Raw genomic sequence first — 19,009 nt, forward strand, 5'->3', positions numbered from 1 at the left:
CACGTGATTTGCCTCCGAACTATACTACCAGCAAGTGAATGTATCCACTTGTAAGGTCAGCCCTCTGCACTAAGTCATAGAGAGTGAAATTCCTAATATTCAAACTAGATAAGACAGTGAATAATTGAGGAATGGTAAGAACATTCTTCTCAGTTGCTTTGAAAAGGTATAGATAAGCGATAAAATTCTACATTAGGCATTTCTATTTGAAGACGGTCTGAATAGGTTAGTAAGTTTGTAGAAGCAGTTGCAGATACTCCGGTCAATGTCATATTCATCTTTGACTTCCCTTGGCTCAACTCTTTTGCTTTAAGGAAGGCTGAAACTTGAGCACACATTTAAGAGCCCCAATCTCACACCTACGAAGGCAAGCTTGCCTCAGGGTCTGGGGATGCAGAGCGCAAAGCTCATAAGCACAGCCAGGGACAAGAACTGACATGTGGAACACGTATTCTGGACGAGGCACACCTCTGCCCTGGCAGCATTATTTCACCCACTCACTAATGAAATATTTGGGGAAATCAAGAATTCCACCTGCTCTGACATCTACCATCTTTACTAACATTTTTTCAAAGTACCTTTAAACACGGTCAGGAGGTAGATGACTACTTCACTGAGGATGGGATCAAGGAGAGTATGTAGTACCAACCTTGCTATGACAGGTGAACTCATACTATGTCAGTTCAAGGAACGTGCAAATGTACATGTGTACGGACCTGGGACTTAGGCTTCTTAAAATCACTAATGTATTGCAAGAAAAGGACAAGTGATGGTGCAGGGTGGGTGGGTACTTAGGAATCAGTCGCTACTATTTTATACCTACTGCTCACTTTGCAAGACACCTGCAATGACCAGAGTCCCACTTGGAAGTAAGATCAGAATTTGACTGCAGGTAGCATCATTTGCTAAACGACCACAAACAAGTCACCTCACTTCTCTGCCCCTCCATGTTCTCACTGTTGTGAGGATTGAGTGAAAGAAAGTATATGAAAGTACCAGCCCATAAATGATGCTCAAGAAGTGTGTTGATCAGAACTTAGAATTTTGTGCAGTTGCGGTAGAAAGTGTAGAAAGCTCAGTTAAGTAGGGCCTTTGACATATTTTAATTTCTTTGCCAATTGCATCTCAGGAACACTCCAAGGAAAAACCTTACTCTACAACACAGTTCAAAGTGAAGGAGGTGAAAAAAGAAACCTTTTCTTCATTCATCGGTCTCCAAACAGAACTCCAAACAGCCCTGTGCGTGCACAAAGCCTTTCAGTAATGCTAGTTCCATCCCTTTCTTTATCAAAGGTTAAATATTCCAAATAAGGAAGCATTTATTTTCTTTATGAAAAGTCTTACATCTCTCCAATACCCTGAATCTCAGTGGCCTTTACAACCCTGCTGAAGTATGGGAGAAGCAGCGAGCACTCACTAATACTGTAGCCAATCAAGGAAGGCAGAGCTTTGAAGGAATGCTTTTCAAAAGGTTTCTAAGTCTCGTACATGCTGACTTCACAAACAAGCCTTATTCAGGAAATAATTTCCCAAATAATAATCCACACCCACAGTTTAAAATGAGTGTGGTCTCCAACTTTCAGGTAACAAACTGCTTGGTGGGAAGTTTCTTTTCGTATTTACTGTAGTGTGAGGGGATGGTAATCACTCTAGAGGTTATGTCATCCAAATAAGGAAACAAAAAGAGGAGAAAAAAATTCAGTATTGAAAATTTCTTCACTGCAGAAGGGTTCCAACCCAAGACACATCTGCAGCTTGTTTGCCAGAAGCCCTTATTTCTGAGATGGGAAACTGGACTTTGTAGGGAAAACTGAGGAAAAGAAGAAATGGTTCAACAGTTCCACCAATCCTTTCTTCCCTGAGCCTCTCCGCCCTTTACCCAAAGTACTAAAATCTGAATATAATTATAATCTGTAATGAGTGGAGCTGTCTCAGGAGGTGGCTTGGGTGTTTTTGTCCAAGGGCTTGAGAGAGGAGAAGACACAGCCACAAGGCAGAGCTCCGGGCTTCACTGTAGTTAATTCTGCATTCACGCTTTCTCTGAATACTTCATTAACCACACCAGTGGGATCTATTCTACCTCCTTAATGATTACTAGCTGCCTAACCTTGGGCACAGCAGTTAATCAAAAGAAGCCAATTCTGTAAAATGGGGATAAACTGGTGCCCAGCAGAGTTTGTGGGATGAAATGAGATGACATATAAAAATATCTGGGACTTCCATTTCTGGCCGTAACAATACTTGGTACAAGATTTGCTCTCCTACTGTAAACAAATAGAAACATTGACAAAATACCTTTTTCCAGACCTTTTTACAATAGGCAGCACTGGATAGTGATACCAGAGGAAAAAAAAAAAAATCAAAGATGAGCCATGTGATCCCACCCCACTTTCGACCTGGAGGTACTTTCAAAACAACGGCAGAGAGCAGGGATTTGAAGAGGGGAGCCAAAACACACTGGAGGTCTGGAAGGCAGATGTGGCTGATACTTGCTGGGCAGAATACCAAAGAGGAGGGAATTACATGGCGAGAGAGGCTCAGAAATCTACACAGGGGTCCCCTGGAGTCTTGGGCTGAATATTAAGCTGAACAAGCATAGAGTGAGATTCCAAAAGCCAAGGAAAGAAAAACCATTAGGGTAATGTGCAGCCTAGTGACTACAGTCAACAATACCCTATTGCATATTTGAAAGTTGCTAAGAGACTAGATCTTAAAAGTTCTCAACACAAGAAAAAGACTGCATAATTATGTATGGTGCCAGACGTTACTAGACTTACTGTGGTTTTCATTTGGGAATATACACAAATATTGAATCATTATGTTGTACCCTGAAACTAATATAATGTTATATGTCAACTATATTGCAAAAAAAAAAAAAAAAGAAAGAAAGAAAGAAAGAAAAGAAAAACTACTGGGGAAATAACAAACTACCAGAGAAATACCAGCCAAACAATTCTCACAGCTCACACAGGGCTGGAAGACATTCAAGTTCTGACCGGCCACAGCAGAGATACCTCACTGAATGTGCAGGTGTTCAGATGCAAGAAAAGTGATGCTTCAGTAGGAGGGCTAAATCGGCCAGAGAGTAAAGGCTACTCTATGCATGCTTTAATAAAGGTTAGGAACAGGATTCATAAAGACCAAGCTGTTCTGTAACTAACTTATTAATTGCCTACCAAAACAACATACACTTTAAAGAAGACAACAAAATCCTGATACTCAAGCATGAAACATTGACAATGTCCACTAGCCAATCAAAAACAACCAGACACCTGAAGCAGTACAATGTAACTCAAAAGCAGGAGAAAATCTGTTAAAAGGAGACCCCAGATGACAGGGATGATGGAATTAGCACACAGAGACTTTAAAACAGCTACTATAAATATGCTCCAGGCTTTAAAGGATGACATGAACCTAATGAGAAGAATATGGAAAATACAAGAAAAGAGAACCCAAATGTAACTCCTGGCCTGGAAAACTACAATATCTGAAATGAAAATTTCACCAGATTGGATTAAGAGCAGATTAAGACACTATGGAAGAAAAGAAAAACAAAGTGAACATCAAGACATATTAATAGGAATTATCTAGCCAGAAGCACAGAGGGGTGAAAAAAAGCTTAAAATATTAAATCACAACTAGTCAATGATCTAATAGATGTGTAATTGAAGATTCAAAAGTCGAGGGGAAGGGGTGCAGAAAAATAAAGAAATGAAGTTTGGCAAATAGTATTATAATTTGATGAAGACTACAGAGACACAGATCCAAGTGACAACTACATTGTCAAGTGTAGAGGGAGTGATCCTTTAAGAACACATGTTCTGGAAAGTCTTCTCTCTTTTTAAGGATTATATTGAAAGAGTTTTCTTAACACAACATAAAGTCAGGAAAGATGTGGTAGAGCGTCTCACGGCAGACAAGAGCTGAGTCCCTCCGGGTGTGCCACGGCCAGCAGGCGGCTGCTGGGGTCTGCAGAGGCTAGTCGTTTCCTATTGCTGTGGTCTCTTCCTGTTTCACATGCTTTTAAGTGAATGAGGCTAACGGTCCCCCTTCTAGCTTGGAGTAAGAGAGACAAATATGCACCCCGTCTCGTTCAGGCTTTAGGATGGAAACACTTCCCATTCACTTCAGGAAACCTGACCCTCTGAAAGGAGAGAAGGAAACTGTGAACACTTCTCGGGAGCTATGTCTCAAAAGGTTACAAGGAGCCTTAAAGGAGAGAAGTTCAGTGAAAAGGAGCCCTTCCCTGCTAAATTTATGACATAACTGTAACATGTGCCATTAGAGGCGGCTTGCTGATCCAGGCTCATCTCTCTTTAGCCTTTGCAGGCATTCGGATATTGGGGCAAAATGTGCAAAGTGCTTCTTTTGCTTATCCTACTGTCTCACTCAGTGCCACGCTGCTTAGGTACAGCCTTCCTATACATTTCTCATGCTGCCCTTCATCATCAAGAGGTGGAGGGGAACATGGAAATACACAAATAATTAGTCATCTTACCCACTCCCAATCTGGCCATTCATTGACAGAATGAGGGTGCTTATTACATTTTCTTCCCAGACCTTTTTAATGGCTCTTTGACTTGGTTCTAATTTACATGATACAACAAATCAAGACAACGTGAACAGATTATCCAGGATAAATGTCAGAATATCTGGATAAAAGGAGTTTACGGGCATATTGACATTTAACATTTTATGCAGTCGCAAGCAGAGTATGGAACCTTAAAATAATATTTAAGAGTCTAGACTATTTATGGTTTTAATAGGCTCTCTTGCATGTCGTTTCCAAGTTGGCAACAGTAAAACCATGGCAACAGGAAATTCTTCCATGCAGTGGAGTTTATGAATGCTTTTCTGTTTTCATGACTCAACTCTTTATTTAATTTCCTGTACAGAATATCAGAGCGATGACTAGAGACTGCAATACAGATGTGCTAAACCAAAGACCCTCTCAGAGAAAAACAGGTCACAGGTGTCTACGGATCGATTCTGGGATAAAATTTAAAACTGCCTCCACACAGACACACCGTAGAAGTCAGCATACTTCAGATACTTTAGAACCTATTTTATTAACGACCCGGGGACAGAAATGGACAACCCCGTGTATGCATGAGCTGTAGCTAAACTGATTGTGCTTTCAATCAGCACATTTTATGAGCAAACCTGAACCAAAGCGAAGAAGCCTATTCGCTTGGAGATTAAATTAGACTATGGGCAACAATAACAGGAAATAAACAAAAGACCTGTAGATAAGAAAATACAAGAAAAATCAAGCAAACCACACAACGGCTGACTACACAGATAAGCCCGAGGATTATGAAATGAATTCACAAAAAGTCCAAAATTCTAGGGCTTAAGACCAGATGGTTATAAGCAGCTGCAGTTTTTAATCACTCTAACATTCAGCTAAATATAGTGACATTCATGCGACACTATTCAGGAGCAATTCTGCACGACCTGCACCCACTGCTTTCCACCATCCACATCTCTGATAACTCTCTCTTTTTACACTTCGATCCCAGCGACTTTCATTATGCTCTGCAATTGTTGTAGAGCCACACCCTCCCTTTTCTGGCTTCCTCTCCCCCATCACCAGCCGTTTTCTGCAGTAAGTGGCAATGCTGCTTTACAGGCAACTGAGCAGGCGAACATCAACACAACAGGAGGAAGATGAGCCTAGTAGGAGGGCTTCAGTATTTCTTACTTTTGGTGTCAAGCTGCGCACGATACTTCTCAAATCCTTTGAGCCGAACGCGTTCCCCCAGCAGCTGAAGGAACTCCTCAAAGGCTGGGCCGGCTGATTCATTGTTGTACATCTCTTCTTCCGTGCTCTGTCCAGCTTTGCAGTACATGATGCCTACTTTCTGCTGGTAGTTCAGCTGTGAAGGCAGGCAATACAGTGCACGTAAATACAGGCAGATCCACTCTGCCCGCTTAAATGCTAGTAAGTCCTGAGGGGCACATGCCCTCAAGTAGCTAACACCTCTCTTCTCTTGAAATCCTCCTGCTTTCCTTCTTCCCCCTTTAAAAAGGGAGGCCTTACGAATTTAAAAGTAAAGGTCCTCTTGAGGGGGAGAGTATAGCTCAAGTGGTAGAGCACATGCTTAGCACGCACAAGGCCCTGCGTTCAATCCCCAGCGCCTCCTCTAAAAAAATAAAAAAATAAATAAAAATAAAGGACTACTTTGAAAAAGACAATTTAAAATGAATTGTTTTGCACTAATAAGTCCATGAAAGTTCTTATAAAAAATTTGGGGGGGGGGTGTAAAACTGGAAAACACATCTCCCAATGCCATTTTTCCAATATATTAAATCATAAACCTCAGTTACTACTTTGCTAAGAGCACTAGCATTATCGACACTGTACTTTTCAAATATTTCTTTAAAAGAGGAGTACCTGGAAAGAAAGTTTAAAGGGGGCCTCTCAATGGCAAATAAGCTAGTGGCCAATATTCCTCCCTCAGATCCAGTTAAACCAAAGCAGTCAAGAGATTTAAATATGACACTCATCAAAACATTTATTCATCATTGAAAACTCTAGTCAGTCTGCAAATAAATTTTAAGGGGGTGTAGTCCTTTAATAGGAAATGAGTTTTCAGCTTTAAAATTTAGACTCAGAATCCACCAGTGACATCAGGGCAATCCATATTACTTAGGCCTGTTTCCAGGGCGGCATTGCAACCCCTGCGTCAGGAAATCTTTATCTCACAAAAGGAAAGGAGGAAGAGGCAAAATTTTAATCGCCAACATTTATTGACTACCCACTCTCTGCCAGTCACTGATTTAGTGTTTAACTTAACATTAGCTTATCCTCACAAAAGCCTACAAAGCAAACAGTATGCCCTGTTTGACAGATAAGCAAAGAAAAGGTCAGAAAATGGAAGAGAAAGTAACTGGACCAGGAGGGAGAGACACAAGATCACAAACTCAGCCCTGCGATTCGGCTCTATTAAAGATTACCAGGATTCAAGCACGCTCATCTTGCTCTATTTCTGTCACTGTGACATATGTCCACAGCCCCTTACTTGCAATTCTCAAGTTGAAAGGTAAAAACCAAATTTAAGCAAACACATTTGGCAGCAAAACTGGAGATGAGCTGACATTAATGCTTTTAATTTATTCCTCTTTCTGTGAATATTCATTTTTTTTCCCCTGTGGAAAGAGTAATGTGTTTGATTGGGGGGTGCTGCCCCAGATCCCACTGGGAATATTACTATATGGTGCCTGCATTTGTTTTATTACCCTCCTAAACCTGGACATTTCTCACTGCCCGCTGCACCCACCCCACATGCTAACTAACCAACAAGGAAGATGCAACAGTTTTTACACGACCCATAGATGTGAGACCTCCCTAGGAGTTCTAGAATTGCACAGAACTGACTCTGCCTTACTCTGCCAACTCCAGTGAGTGGAGGCAAAATTCCAAGTCTGAAACTTGCAAGTAACTGTATCTACTGATACTGGAATCTTTCTACAACAGCGTACAACCTTGCATTATTGCTACTTCATTTTAATTCTTCACGAACACATTTAGGATTTAGTTCATTTTTTTGTGTACCACATGCAGTTAAAAAGGAAAAGAAAAAGAATAAAACCTACCGCAACACCACTGGCAGCTGGCCTGCTTCAAAGGTCTGGATGTGACTAAGGCTTAGAGGGGAACTCCCACAACTAGAGATTCCATCTTGCCTTTAGAATTGAGCTGTGTACCCTATTAGGTCTCAACAAACGAAAACAGGAGGGGTGGGCTTTATGTCTATTACAAAAGAGGTCCTTAATATAGCCAGATCCGTACTCTCTCCCTGCAGGGAGAGCTATCTGAGAAGGGAAGCATCTGGGGAAAGGAAGGGCCTTGGAGTCATTTGCTGTTTGCCTCTGTGCCTCCCAGACCAGCCTTCTGATGCGACAAAGTAAAACAAAGGCCATCCTGTTCAGCAGAAAGTATCACAGTGACAGTGGATTTGTGGACGCCTTTCTAAACTTCTTAGATAAAGGCCTGAGATTTCACTGGGCAACGTTCAAAAGGATTCACTTATACGTATATAGAGTTCACTGCGGAGAGAAGATAAGGGAACTTCCCCCCAAGCCCTAGAGAAGCAGAGGACGATGCAAGGACAATGAAACAATGGATTTCTCATATTCCAGTGGACTCCACCTACAGACAGGAGCACAGACTGGCTTTGGCTTGTTGTGAAAGGAAGGCTCCGTTAAGGGGATTAGGACATTTGTTAGAATGCCCAGTTTCCTCTGGTTTGAAACTATACCAAAGGTCAGGGCTCTGTCCTCGGAGGTGTCACTACGCCTGCATCCTTGGTTTCCACTGCAATTAAATCAAGGTAGGTAGCATTCTCTGAACTCAGGCTCCAAGAAACCTTAGTTAGCAACCATATTCCCTGCCAGAAGATGAGACGTTGTTAAGGAGGATTTATGTAAATGTAATAAGGAACATTTCAAGAGAAAGAGCGTATGTAAAGGGAGTTAGGGCTATGGTTTGGGGGTTTTGAATTGTTACGAAGTTATATAAAACAGCATTTTTTCAGACACACAAACACATCTGTATGGGTTCATGTATATGAATATATAATACTTTTACATAGTGTTCAAAATAGAGTTACAATTATGCCAGGCTTGGAGGCTGTAGTTTATCCACAGTTGAGGGATTTGCTTTTGGATAATCGTGGAGTCACGCTACACAACTTCATACTTGCATATCAGCTGTTCCTCTGGAGCACTGATGGAGGTGTCTGGACACTCACCAGATTTTGTACTGTAAAAAGTGATGAGGGTCAATCCTACAGGACAGAGGTTATATCTGAGATAAAATTCTTGAACCTCAATAAAGAATGTCTTTCAGCATCCACCAAAAGTGACGTGGGTTCCCACAGCTGGGAACCAACAGTACATAAAATTGCTCTTCCTTTCTAGAATAGGCGCTTTGACACAGAATCAAAGGGACAGGTACTGAAAAATGACTGACACAGCCCTGAGATCCTGGGAAGACGGATGACAAAGTCAGAGTAGAAAAGATTTGAATAATCAAGTTCTCAGAGACCTCTTGACAAGTTCCACATTGTCACCTCTTCTCCCGCGATATCACAACCAGAGGAAGGCCACTGAGGGTGGCACAGACCATGAGAACAACCCAGTTCTTCGTTTCTTACAAAACCTTTTGAATTCGTCTGATTTAATCCAGAGGTTTAAAATAATCACTGCGAGGTATTTTACCGTACAGCAATTCTCAACGTGTGGGCCGTGAATCCCTGATGAGTGCCTGAGCTTTGTTCTGGGACACAGTTATTTGGCCATAGTTCCATCTTTCCAGTTCTTGCTTTTAAGCTATGATAGGTCTTCTCAGTGCAGTGTTTAATTTGAGGACAATTTTGCCCCGCGACTGAGGCAAAATCATTCTGCGACTTTACCCAATGCCATGTGAACAATGAGCAGAAACTGTTCTCAGCCAGGCAGAGGTCTGAGGATTTGCACCCCTCAATCTGAGAGTGGTTCTTACTCTGGCCTCAAAGAGTCTCCTCAAATACATGGATTTATCAGTGCTCAGCCCTGCAAACTCTGGTCTCCTTTACCTCCCTGGACTCACATCTCAGTCTCCTTGGGCTTCACCTGGGCACCCCTCCCTGCGCCGCAGCCTGGAAACAATTCAGGCAGAAAGCTGGTGCCATCTTACTGTTTGTCTGTTTCCCACCTCCCAGTGATCATTGTCCTTCTCTGCCTGCTGTCCAACATGATAAGTACCACTGCTTCATGGCTGGGTCTAGTTTTGAAAAGTTGTTTCAGGTGGGAAGGTAAATCTAGCCCCTCTTTCTTAACTTTGGCAGGTAGCAGAAATCTGTCTTCATGTAAAAATTCACTTTCTCGGTATACATTTACTATTTGGCATTACTATAGAGTAGTATATTACTATACCACTGGTATATATTACTATTTCTGAGTAGTAACCTGCAAGTCGTGAAGGCATACAATTCAATGAATTCTAATGCACCTCCACCACAATCAAAATACAGAACAATTCCATCACCCCAAGTTTCCTGGTTTCCCATTTGCCATCCACCCCTGCATCAACTCACAGCCTCAACCCCTGTACTGTTTCCCCCGCCACTGGAAATTGGTTTTGCCTACATTTTTAAAGAACATTTTTGCTGGGTAAAATCCATAGTGAGAGTTCTTCTCTTTCAGCATTCTAGAAACGTCTTTGTTCTTTCCACATTTCAGATTCACATTTGCTTTCTATGCAATGCACAAGGTTCTTAGTTGCAGTGAATAAGAAGAAGGAACCTAATGCCTCCCCCTCCCCCGCCAAAAAAAGAATAGGGAAAAAATACATTTACTCTGTATCTCCAGAAGCAAAAGTCTAAATGTATTAAAAAAAAAAAAAAACAAAAAAAACCTTTCATCCAGTGTTTCTGGTTGTTCTCAGTGGGTGGGCTGATCTGAGGCAAATCACTCTACCATTACTGGACCCGAAGACCTTGGTCCTTTTTTCACATCCTCATGATTCACACTGATGGCATTTACTTTGGCTTGTTCTTCATAAACATGACAATTCTCTGAACTACTTCCTAAAGATTTTTTGCTAGACTGTCCTCCCAAAAGAATGACAAAGAGAGTGGAAAAACTCAGTGTTAGTTAGAAAAATGCTAGTTAGAAAATTTATCCTCATTAGAAATTACTAAAAACAATCAAATTGCTTTAAAAAATGACATACGGATACTGGGTAGGAAAACGATGATAAAAAAAAAAAACAACCTGATAGAGATGCTGTCAAAATTGTTTATATACACATGCACAGACATATTCTAGTCTCTTTTTATCTTTGGCATAATGTAAAGGAAATAAACAATATCTTATCAATAATATGCTATACAAGAGTTCTCACAAAAATAGAAAGCTTCATATTAAGTATTAAATTAATGATAAGTGTACTTGTGTTGATTTGACATTAAGATGAATTTCAGTTACCCAGGAAAAGGCTTTTCGTTGAAGCACTGTTTGCAATAGGAAAAGACTAGAATCAACCCGAATGCCTGTTAATAGAGAAACTGATGAAATAAACTACAGAACAGTTTTAAGTGTAGGAAGCCAGAAAAAGAAAGAAAAATGCCACATGACATCACTTATATGTGGAATCTAGAAAAAAGGACACAAATAAACTTATTTACAAAACAGAAACAGACTCACAGACATAGAGAACAAACTTACGGTTACCAGGGGTTAAATCAAGTGGGAAGGGATAAACTGGGAATTCGAAATTTGTACCTCTTGGGGAGTGGTGGAAATGTTAGCTGTCTTGATTATGGCAGTGGTTTCATAGGTGTACACATCTATCAAAATTCATCAAAAGGCACATCTGAAATATGTGTTTACTGTACAGGAATTATACCACAATAAAGGTGTTAAAAATATATTACGCAGCCGTAAACGCAGTAGGAAAGCTTTCTGTGCACCAGCACAGAAAGATCTCCAAAATATATTACTAAGTGAAAAAGCAAGTGTCTACAGCATGCTATTTTTTGTATAAGAAAAAGGGAAATAAGACTACCTACGCAAGAAACATAGGAACACACAAGAAACTAATAAAAGTGATAACTACAGGGGAGGAGAGAGGTGAGGGGTGGGAACAGAGTGCAAACGGAATCCCTCAATGGAGACACTTTGAACTGTCTGAAGATACTAGCTACTTAAGTCCTGCAGGAAAAGAAAACTTTTTATTTTAAAGCTGAGTTTAAAGCACAATCCACAATTTAAAGTCAAGAAGACTGAAATATCTGCAATCAGTTCCTCTGTTTTTTTTGTTTGTTTTTTTTTTGGCTTATGAACCAAAGAATCAATCCTCACTGCAAGTCTTAGCCATGCTGAGCTCCATCAATGCAAACTGCAGTCCTACTGCAGCGAAATGTCTCCCAAATGCTACTGCTGCCAGTCATGCTCATCATAAATCTCATCACCAGAAAGGACTCCAGCCAGCACTCCACCCAGCCTCACCCTGGCAAAAGGGCACGGAGAGCCGGTGAAATCATTACCTGCGAACACACAAGACCAAGTGACCAAGGCCATGGCCTTCTTTCCCTGACCTGATGACTGTCGTGTGCATTTCTTGCTGATAATGTACACAGGGAATCAGTCTGGTGGCCAGATGAACTTTAAAACATGCGTTAGCTGATAGTATAAGCAACAAGAAGACTGAAATTTCAGGAATGGTGATTGTTCTGCCAAGTCTTCATTCACACAAAATGGATTTTGGAAAACATGTCTTCCCTGGGGTTCATTCTTTAAATCCAGCTGCCTGAATCAAAGAAGAAAGTGGCTGATCAAAACCACTTATCCTCAATAAAATAATGCACCAGGGCAATGAACAGACTCCTTCAGCAGAGAATTTCATTTGTGCCCTTAATCAAAGGAACAGTGCCATTCATTACCAAATAAACACTGCTTCTTTCCTTACATCTATTCTTGAGATATATCTTGCAGACCTAATTAGTTATGACTACTTTTCTCCTTTAACCTCAATAACTTCAAGGGTAACATATTAAAGAATACAGAACCCAATATGTATTTTCATGTCTTTATATTTTTAATTAAGTATCTAGAAAAACAGCAGAGACACTCATTTAGGTGAAATCACTACTAGGTACATGAAACTTGACATTTCCTAATGAAAACAGGTCTTCCAATTTTCTCTACTGCAAACTGGCACTTGGACTTTAAATATTTTTAGGCTCTATTCGAGGCTGATTTGGGTTTAACATGTTATACTTAATATTGGGCACTGAAGCCTGCAGCGGTAAAACTCAGGAGTCAACTTTCCAGCTTCTTTTCCCCCTCAAGGGGAGGGGCAGAGGGGACGGTGTCCTGGGTGAGAATGTGGGCTCTGGAGTCTGAATGCCTGGATATAACTGTGCTCTGGGGGTCCTTCAGCCTTTTTGTGCCTCCGTGCTCTTGACGGCAAAGCAAGAGCAATAATAGCATCTACGTCAAAGGATTCTAAGGATTAATTAAAATAATTCATGTAAATTGCTTCACACAGTTCCTGGCTTAGTCACTGCTCAATTGAAAAAAAAAAGTCTATTTTTATTACTGCCTCACCCTCCTGCCTGCCCAGCGGGACGGACTGCTGTCCTATAACCACATTCCGTGCTTTTCCCCTGCTGTACTTTGTTCTTACTGTTCTGAGCCCAGACCACCATACTGCTTATTCTCTGGCCTGATGACAGGTCCATTTCATCTCGGTCCATCTAACCAACCATGACTGGGCCCCAATGGCTTGTACCTCCACTGCTCTGTTTGCAGGTCTCATATTGAACTCATTATGTTAAACTAACCTTTCATGACAGTAATTTATGAACTTGTCTCCTGCACAGGTAAGGACTATGTCTCACCAGCCTATTTATTCTCTACAGTATTTAATAATCTGCAGAGTGGTTACTCAGTAACGTTTATTGGATTTGAAACAGTCCTGCTTACTTATGAAAGTAAGCATAATGTATTATGCCACATTTCACAGCAGCTTTCTCACAGGATGCTTATAAAGATTAAATGAGATAATGCATGTAAAGGGCCACTGATGAGTTATTATTTTATCATTACCAACCTCAGCTAATATTTCTTCAGTGTTCACCACGCGCCTGGCATGGCACTAAGTGTGTTACACATGTGAATTCCTTGAAACAGCCCTGGCATAATGGCCTTTCATTTCCCTTGCACAGAGCAGATGAGATAAAGGTTGTTTTGAATGACTGATGTTCTGATACAGTAAATTGAAAAGTAATGGAATTAGCCATATTATTAAAAAGTTGGCTTGAATAGATGATGAAATTCCTGTTTCACAGTGGAGTTTTGAGGATCAAGATAATTCGAGATAAGCAAAAATATATGAAAATGCGCACATCTTAAAAATAAAAGATAGCATTGTGCAAATGTGTATCCAGTGGTCAGAATGTCTGAGGGAAAACGGCACTGAGAACTTTGGAAAGCCTCAGTCCTCTCAGTTGTAAAACAGGCCAATACCTAGAACCTGCTGCTCAGGGGAGCCATGAGGATTAAATCAGATGGTGCTGGTAAAGAGCTTAGAACAGTGTAATAAGTAACCATATACATTTATCTAATGTGTTTTCATCCTAAGAGATGCTTTCAATTGTCTGAAAAGTGAAGATCTAGGACCACGATGGATAAACTAAATCCAGAGTTGATCCAAATTTGCTGGGTCACAAACTGTTCTAAATTCTTGACACTGTGAAATCATTGGTAGGTTATTTCATCTTCTTACTGCCTTTTAGATGATAATGGAAATGGACATCAATCAATAGTGAAAGGCCCAGGAAAGAATCAGCAAGGAGAATGGGGAAGTCTGGATAAGCCACAAAGTATATAATCATTATCTAAAACTTTGGAATTAAAATGCCTATTTCAGTTTCTATATACCCATCAGAGATGAGTCAAATGAAAAATAAATTTTTATATTTCTGTGAAATGTTATCTTTTATATTATATGGATATAACTTAAATTTGTTCTTCTGTTCATTCCAGCTTTTAAAAGTGGTAAAATGAAAAGGATAAAAAAGAGCACCAAAGATCTGAAAGGCAAAATGCCACAATACAGCAAGCAAATAGTGTTTTCTTTTTCCAAGCGTAACTGTGTAAGCTGTTTAAAGTAGAAAAGATTTTAAAGGAATCATTTACAAAATTTAAAGGGAGATGGAGATGTCCTTTTAGTCAGTCCAGTTTCTTGGTATTCATATTACGGATCTCTTTAAATATAAGGATGTACAAAGCAGGAAATTTCAAAAAATGATGCAGAAGAAAACCAAAAATGCTCTGCAATGATTCAAATGCATAATCTACTGCACTTATGAGCATTTCTTTTTGAAAATCTGTACTTGTAAAGGCACCAGAATAAGTTTCTCAAAAGGATTCCAAGGCGTTAATAAAATTTCCTACCCCAAAAATGACTCCCCAGACTAAACACCTAAGTACGTGCAGTGTCTGTTTTTTATCAGAATAATCCTGGCTTTGAATGTTATGAAGATAGAAAAGAGGGGCCAAGTGGTGGTGTCCTTTTGCGGAGATACAGAGCTGTTCATGCAGAATAGCAGGTTTTAAACGTCTAGATTCTACTGCCTGGTTAAATTTCCAACATAAAATTGGGGAGACTCACCTAGAGTACCAAAATTTTCATTTTGCCGAGAAGGCATAAAGAAAAGAACTGAAATATATTATCATCAATAATTTATGAAGGAAAGGATATTTTAATATTCCCCAAGAATCAGAACCCCATCATTTCAGAATAATGGGCAGTTTTGTGAATTAAATAAATGTACCTTTAAGTTAAACTCATTATAGCTTTCTTATTTTTCTGTATTGATAGGACTATAAAGTGCTTATCACAGAGCGGCCCCATCTGTGGTCCAATGTTTTATAGCCACTAGAAGAGGATATGGGATGTGCCAGAGATCCCATAAAATGTCTGTAACTGGAGCACCCATTTTAAAATTTAATGTGGATCAAACAAAGGGGCAAGGAAAATAAATACCTCCTTTACACAAAATAATCTGTTCTAATGCTGGATTAAGAATATTCAGAGTATGATTACATTATCAATGTCCAAATGTTGTTCTCTTCGAAAACCATAGTAACTGAAAAGACTGCATCTGTAAAGCTGAAGCTAATCATCATCTTTCTACTCTTCCTTTGTTAGAATAAATGCTGAAAATATTTAACAGAAATCAGTGCCCCAAATAGTTACGTTTATGTATCAGTAGTCTTCTGAAGCATTCAAAGTGCTCACATTTACATGTTATAAACATGGATATTCACAGCCTGCTTGAAATTTATGTACGGAATAACATTAGCTGTGCTTAACCACACGTGAAATGAATGGACAAAAAGAGCAATGATTAGAATAGTTACGCCCAACTACTGGTTCCTAATATGTTCCTATTGGCTGAATTAAAAGAAAGAATATACCTTGAAACTGATTTTTTTGAACTCCCATTCATTTTAATAAAATTCAAATATTTGCTTAGTTAAGAAAATACCATCAAGATTTGTTCACAGAATGGCATTCAATAATGAGGCCAATTTTACTTTTGGGAGAACTTTCTAAAAATGCATGGTAAAGCTAATTACTCAGTGCTAGGATGCAATATGGCTGAAATGGTCAAGGGAAGAGTTAAAGTAAGAGCGTATGAATACGACATCTGACAAAACTAGCCCATGTGCTCAAATGACTCCAAGAGGAATGTGGATACACTGTCCGGGTGGTGGATTTTCCAGATCACAGCGTTGCATTCTCTGCTCCTCCGCTGCCTCGATATGGATTTTCCTCTCCCTCATTTGCGTCCTGACCAACAGCCCCATGTTAGGGCACAGGGAGCATGGGGGTGAGAAAATGGTCAGCACTGGGACCCAAATTTTTAAAATTCTGTATTTTGTATTAAGAAATCTTGGCTAAAATAACACCTTTGGTGGTACTAATGGACAAAAAATTAAAGCTTTTAAGATTGGTGTGGTGCAGGCTTTGAACTTACTGTGTGCACTTAAGACTCACTACTTCAGCTCTCTGTGCCTCAGATTTGTCTCTAAAATGGGGATGATAATGGTCCCACTCTCCTGGGGCTGGGACGTGAATTGGGACATGTTAAGGTACTTAAAACAGAGCCTGGTGAATATGTTCACTAGTGTTAGCTATTATTACTACCGTTATATTGCTATTACTTACTCCTGGTGTACTTGAAAAAATTCACTGCATTTAGGGGAGATTACCAAAAGAGCTGGACATTGTTTAAGTACTGTATTAATTAACTCTGACATAGAGAATTTCATCAGGAGAGATGTTCGGAGTTCAGAGTTCAAAAAGAAAATAAGTAATTGCAAAGAGAAGCTCTTTCACAATAAACAGTATAGAAATATCCAGGTCCGTATTCTGGAAGCCAGACTCACCCCCTGTTCATCCAGTTTCATGAGCTGCTCCGTGACTTTGGGAGTGTTGAAGGCCAACCGCAGGCACTGGACGTTGAGCTCGGGAATCACGTGCTCCAGCACTTCCTTCAGGGGCAGCCCCCGGGCTGTCGAGTGCTTGGCCGTTGAGGGAATGGCATCCTCCAGCACTGAGCCTCTCAGGGTCATGAGCTGGAAGAGAGACCCACATTCCGGTGAGATGAGCAAAGACATCAAAGGCACTGAAAGGTCCGACTGAGGTCCCCCTTAGGGGGCTGAGAATGCCACTTCATTGGTTAAGCCAGTGAGGGAGGAAGGATGAGGGAAGTGACGTAAGATTCTTTATAGATGAGAAACGAGGCCAGCCCTTTCAAGAAGACCCAGGCGAGTCCAAAGGGACTCATAATGCAGCCTTCTGAGGACATTTCCTTAAATGCCAAATATAGTACCTATTTCCTTAAGGGGCTCAGTAAGATCAAGGTCTCCATATGGCTACACAATGCCGCTAACACACTAACCAGGAAATTAAGGGAATAGCCCAGAGATCATCTGAAGACTAATTGCTTAGAATTTAGATGTTACGCCTTTTTGACTTATAAAAGGTAAGGGTGGGAGTAGATTATGTTCTGTAATGTCCTGCGACAAGCTTAAACTTATATATGAGCTTAAACTCATATCCCCGAATGCCTGCAACAGGACAATGATTACAGTCAGTGCAGCAGCAGCACAGTCAACAGCATTTAAAGTTACTTTGCATTTTCCTTTTTTTCTTGAGATACCCTCTATTATTATGAAATACAAACATAAGCAAAGAAATTTCCTTAAGTAATGATGACTTGTGGAAGCAAAGTGAACCAGACACGAAGCCTCAAGTCGTCTTCATTTTCAAAATTCTGCACATGGCTAAGTTGTTAGTATAATTTAAACTCTGCAAGAGGACTTGAGGAAAAAACCCATTAAGTTGAATGAAGTTCCATGAAGCGTGTAGGTGATGTGGCTTTGTACCGTGATGGGAGTAAACCTCGAGGGCTGGGTGTGGTGTCTAAGAGGGTGAGAAGTAAGAAATACATGATTTAGGAGGATATATTAACTAAGAGAAGTTTCACAAGGTCAGGTTCTAGGAAGAGTCCAAAGGCAGAGAGTGGATTGCAGGGGCTCAGGGCATAAGGAAAGGCCCTCGTGGAATGAGAGGCACTAGAAAGGGGCCTTGAAGTCTAGGACAAATTCTACAAAAAGACAATGTCAGAGAGCAAAGGTATGGAGATGAGACAGAGCAGGATGTGAGCAGGAAAGAGACTGGATGTTTCCTATGGGGAATTCTATATATATAAGTATTCCTTAGCTGATTCTAAGAGAGCACGAGGGAGCAGAGGGGTGGAGAAGCTGTGAGGGGGTGGGAAAGGGTGGGTCACGTGTACCCCTAGGGGCGGGCCCCTCATCGGCCTCAGCTGGCCATCTCAGAGCTTGTCTGCATGGGGACAATGATGGAAGGAAAGTCAGTTGGCAAACAGGGTGAACTGCGCAAGAAACTGCAGGCAGAGGAAGGATATAGTGAGGAGGAAGCTCTAACAGTCTTCAGGCAACGGGCAAAGAGGGCGTGATACAGGGTTAGCAGGGAAAATGGAAGCCAAAGGAAGAATCATCAGGGAAGTAAAATCTGTAACACGTGCCAACTGACGGAGAAGAGAGATGGGGGAGGAAGAGCCAAGGTTACCCGCCTGTGACTCTCGGGTCAAGAAAACGGGGCTTGGGGTCTTTGCACTCTATTCCCTTCACTTACAATTTGTTTTCAAGTACTGCTTGTGTACAAAACATCATTTTCCTGTGACTTAATATCTAATTTGAGAGAAACAGTTTTTGTTTTGTTTTTTAAATCACAGGAAACGGCAGAACAACTCTCACACTCCTCCTCCCACAAGGTAACGCTTGCCGGGGGACAGGAGGCCGTGGGGGTGACTCACGCAGGGGGACAGGGGGCTGCAGGGGTGACACGTACCAGGGGACAGAGGACTGCAGACTAGAGGTGTTTTTATCTGAGACACCCAGACCAGCAATGCTCATC

At 40.8% G+C, this 19,009-nt stretch overlaps 1 protein-coding gene across 8 annotated transcripts in view; it reads right to left on the minus strand.

Moving 5' to 3' along the window:
- Positions 1-19,009, minus strand: part of SIPA1L1 (signal induced proliferation associated 1 like 1) — a 340,274-nt gene that overhangs the window by 91,228 nt on the left and 230,037 nt on the right. For all 8 annotated transcript variants that reach the window (XM_074365310.1, XM_074365312.1, XM_074365314.1 and 5 more), the window contains 2 exons: positions 16,951-17,139; positions 5,705-5,879 (listed from right to left, as the gene is read on the minus strand). In XM_074365310.1, the coding sequence (XP_074221411.1) occupies positions 5,705-5,879; positions 16,951-17,139 (364 nt within the window). The remainder of the gene's footprint in view (positions 1-5,704; positions 5,880-16,950; positions 17,140-19,009) is intronic.

Source organism: Camelus bactrianus, chromosome 6 (assembly GCF_048773025.1).
Source record: "Camelus bactrianus isolate YW-2024 breed Bactrian camel chromosome 6, ASM4877302v1, whole genome shotgun sequence".
Classification (NCBI taxonomy): Eukaryota; Metazoa; Chordata; class Mammalia; order Artiodactyla; family Camelidae; genus Camelus; species Camelus bactrianus.